The following is a 1614-nucleotide window of genomic DNA, read 5'->3' on the forward strand; positions in this document are numbered from 1 at the left end:
GGCGGAATTGCCGATTGCGCCGTTCCCCGTTGCAGTCCAAGCTGGAGGGCCGGGAGTACCGGGACGCTCAGGAATTCGCGGCCGACGTGCGGTTGATGTTCTCCAACTGCTACAAATACAACCCCGCCGACCACGAGGTGGTGGCCATGGCCCGCAAGCTGCAGGTGAGGATTCCCAAAAATTCCCAGAAATTCCCAGAAATTCCCAGAAATTCCCACGCTTTTCCTGCAGGATTCTCCCAGAAAAACCCATAAAAAGTCTCAGAATAACCCTGAAAAATCGTTGATTCAGGAGGAAAACCAGAATATCCAAAGGGGCGTTTGTGTTGTGGCAGCGAAGGAAACGAGCTCGGATTCCTCCCAATTCCCTCCTTTTTACTTTTAGTTCCTGTTTTTCTGTTTTTATGCAATTTCTTCTTGATTTCCCTTTCATTTTCCCTCAAGTTTTCATAAATTTCCTTTTTCAAATTGGGTTTAATTTAAGATTTCTCTGGCGCTCCCCACGGCCGCAATTCCAGGTGTTTATTCCCTGAAATCCTGATTTTTTTTTTTTCCTGGATTATTTTGGCCTTGGCCTCGTTTTCCGAAGAAATTAATTGGAATTTTTTTTGGAACAATTTGATCTCAAATCCACGTGAAAGAGGGAAAATTCAGGTGGGGAAAATCCTTCAGGCTTGGGAAGAAATTCTTGGAATTTTGGAGATGGAAAAATCAGGAAAAATCAGCGCCGGAGCTGGGAAATAAAAACAACTCCTGGGAAAGAAAATGCTGGGAAAAGCAGCAGCAAATCCAGGAAATTTGAAGGAAAATCATCCAGGGGATGTGAGGGAATTCTTTGAGTTTTGGGGTGAATTTAGGAGAATCCAGGAAATTTTTTGGTGGATTTTTGATGGAGTTTCTGAGGAGTGGAAATCCTTCCAAAAGGCGTTGAAATCCTTCAGAAAGGAGGGAAAATCCTGGGAAAAGGAGTGAAAACCCCTGGAGTGGACGGAGAGGAGAGAGGGCTGTGAATCCGTGGTGGAGTTCAGGCTGGAGAAGACCCGGAGAGTCACGGGGTCGAGGGAAGACGATCCAGGAAGATCCAGAAGAGCTCAAAAACCTGGAGAACGCAGCTTTTAAAGGAGCAAATCCTCTGAATCTCCCCCAAAACCCCTTGGGGATGGTTGGGATCTCCAGTGGGAACCCGTGGTGGAACCTCCAAGACCATCAAACCACCTGGAGACGATCCAAGAAGATCCAGAAGGTCCCAAGAACCCAAAAGCCGCCTTTTCCAACCAAAAACCCCCGGAATTTTCTCCCAGATCCACCCTGGAGAGGATCAGAATTCCAAGAAGATCCAGAAGATCCAGAAGATGCCAAGAACCCGAAAGCTGCATCTTCCAACCAAAAACCCCCAGAATTTTGTCCCAGATCCACCTTGGAGAGGATCAGAATTCCAAGGAGATCCCAAGAACCCAAAAGCCGCATCTTCCAACCAAAAACCCCAGGAATTTTCTCCCTAATCCACCCTGGAGAGGATCAGAATTCCAAGAAGATCCAGAAGATCCCAAGAACCCAAAAGCCGCGTTTTCCAGCCAAAAACCCCAGGAATTTTCTCCCAAATCCACCCTGGAGA

At 47.0% G+C, this 1614-nt stretch overlaps 1 protein-coding gene across 1 annotated transcript in view; it reads left to right on the forward strand.

Annotated features, from left to right (window-relative positions):
• The window catches only part of LOC107199254 (bromodomain-containing protein 4-like), a gene marked incomplete at its 5' end in the record, with an annotated part of 11943 nt that overhangs the window by 2330 nt on the left and 7999 nt on the right, over nt 1-1614 (forward strand). Inside the window, one exon of the mRNA XM_033511727.1 lies at nt 36-164. Coding sequence (XP_033367618.1) covers nt 36-164 — 129 coding nt within the window. The remainder of the gene's footprint in view (nt 1-35; nt 165-1614) is intronic.

Source organism: Parus major, unplaced genomic scaffold, assembly GCF_001522545.3.
Source record: "Parus major isolate Abel unplaced genomic scaffold, Parus_major1.1 Scaffold531, whole genome shotgun sequence".
Taxonomy (NCBI): Eukaryota; Metazoa; Chordata; class Aves; order Passeriformes; family Paridae; genus Parus; species Parus major.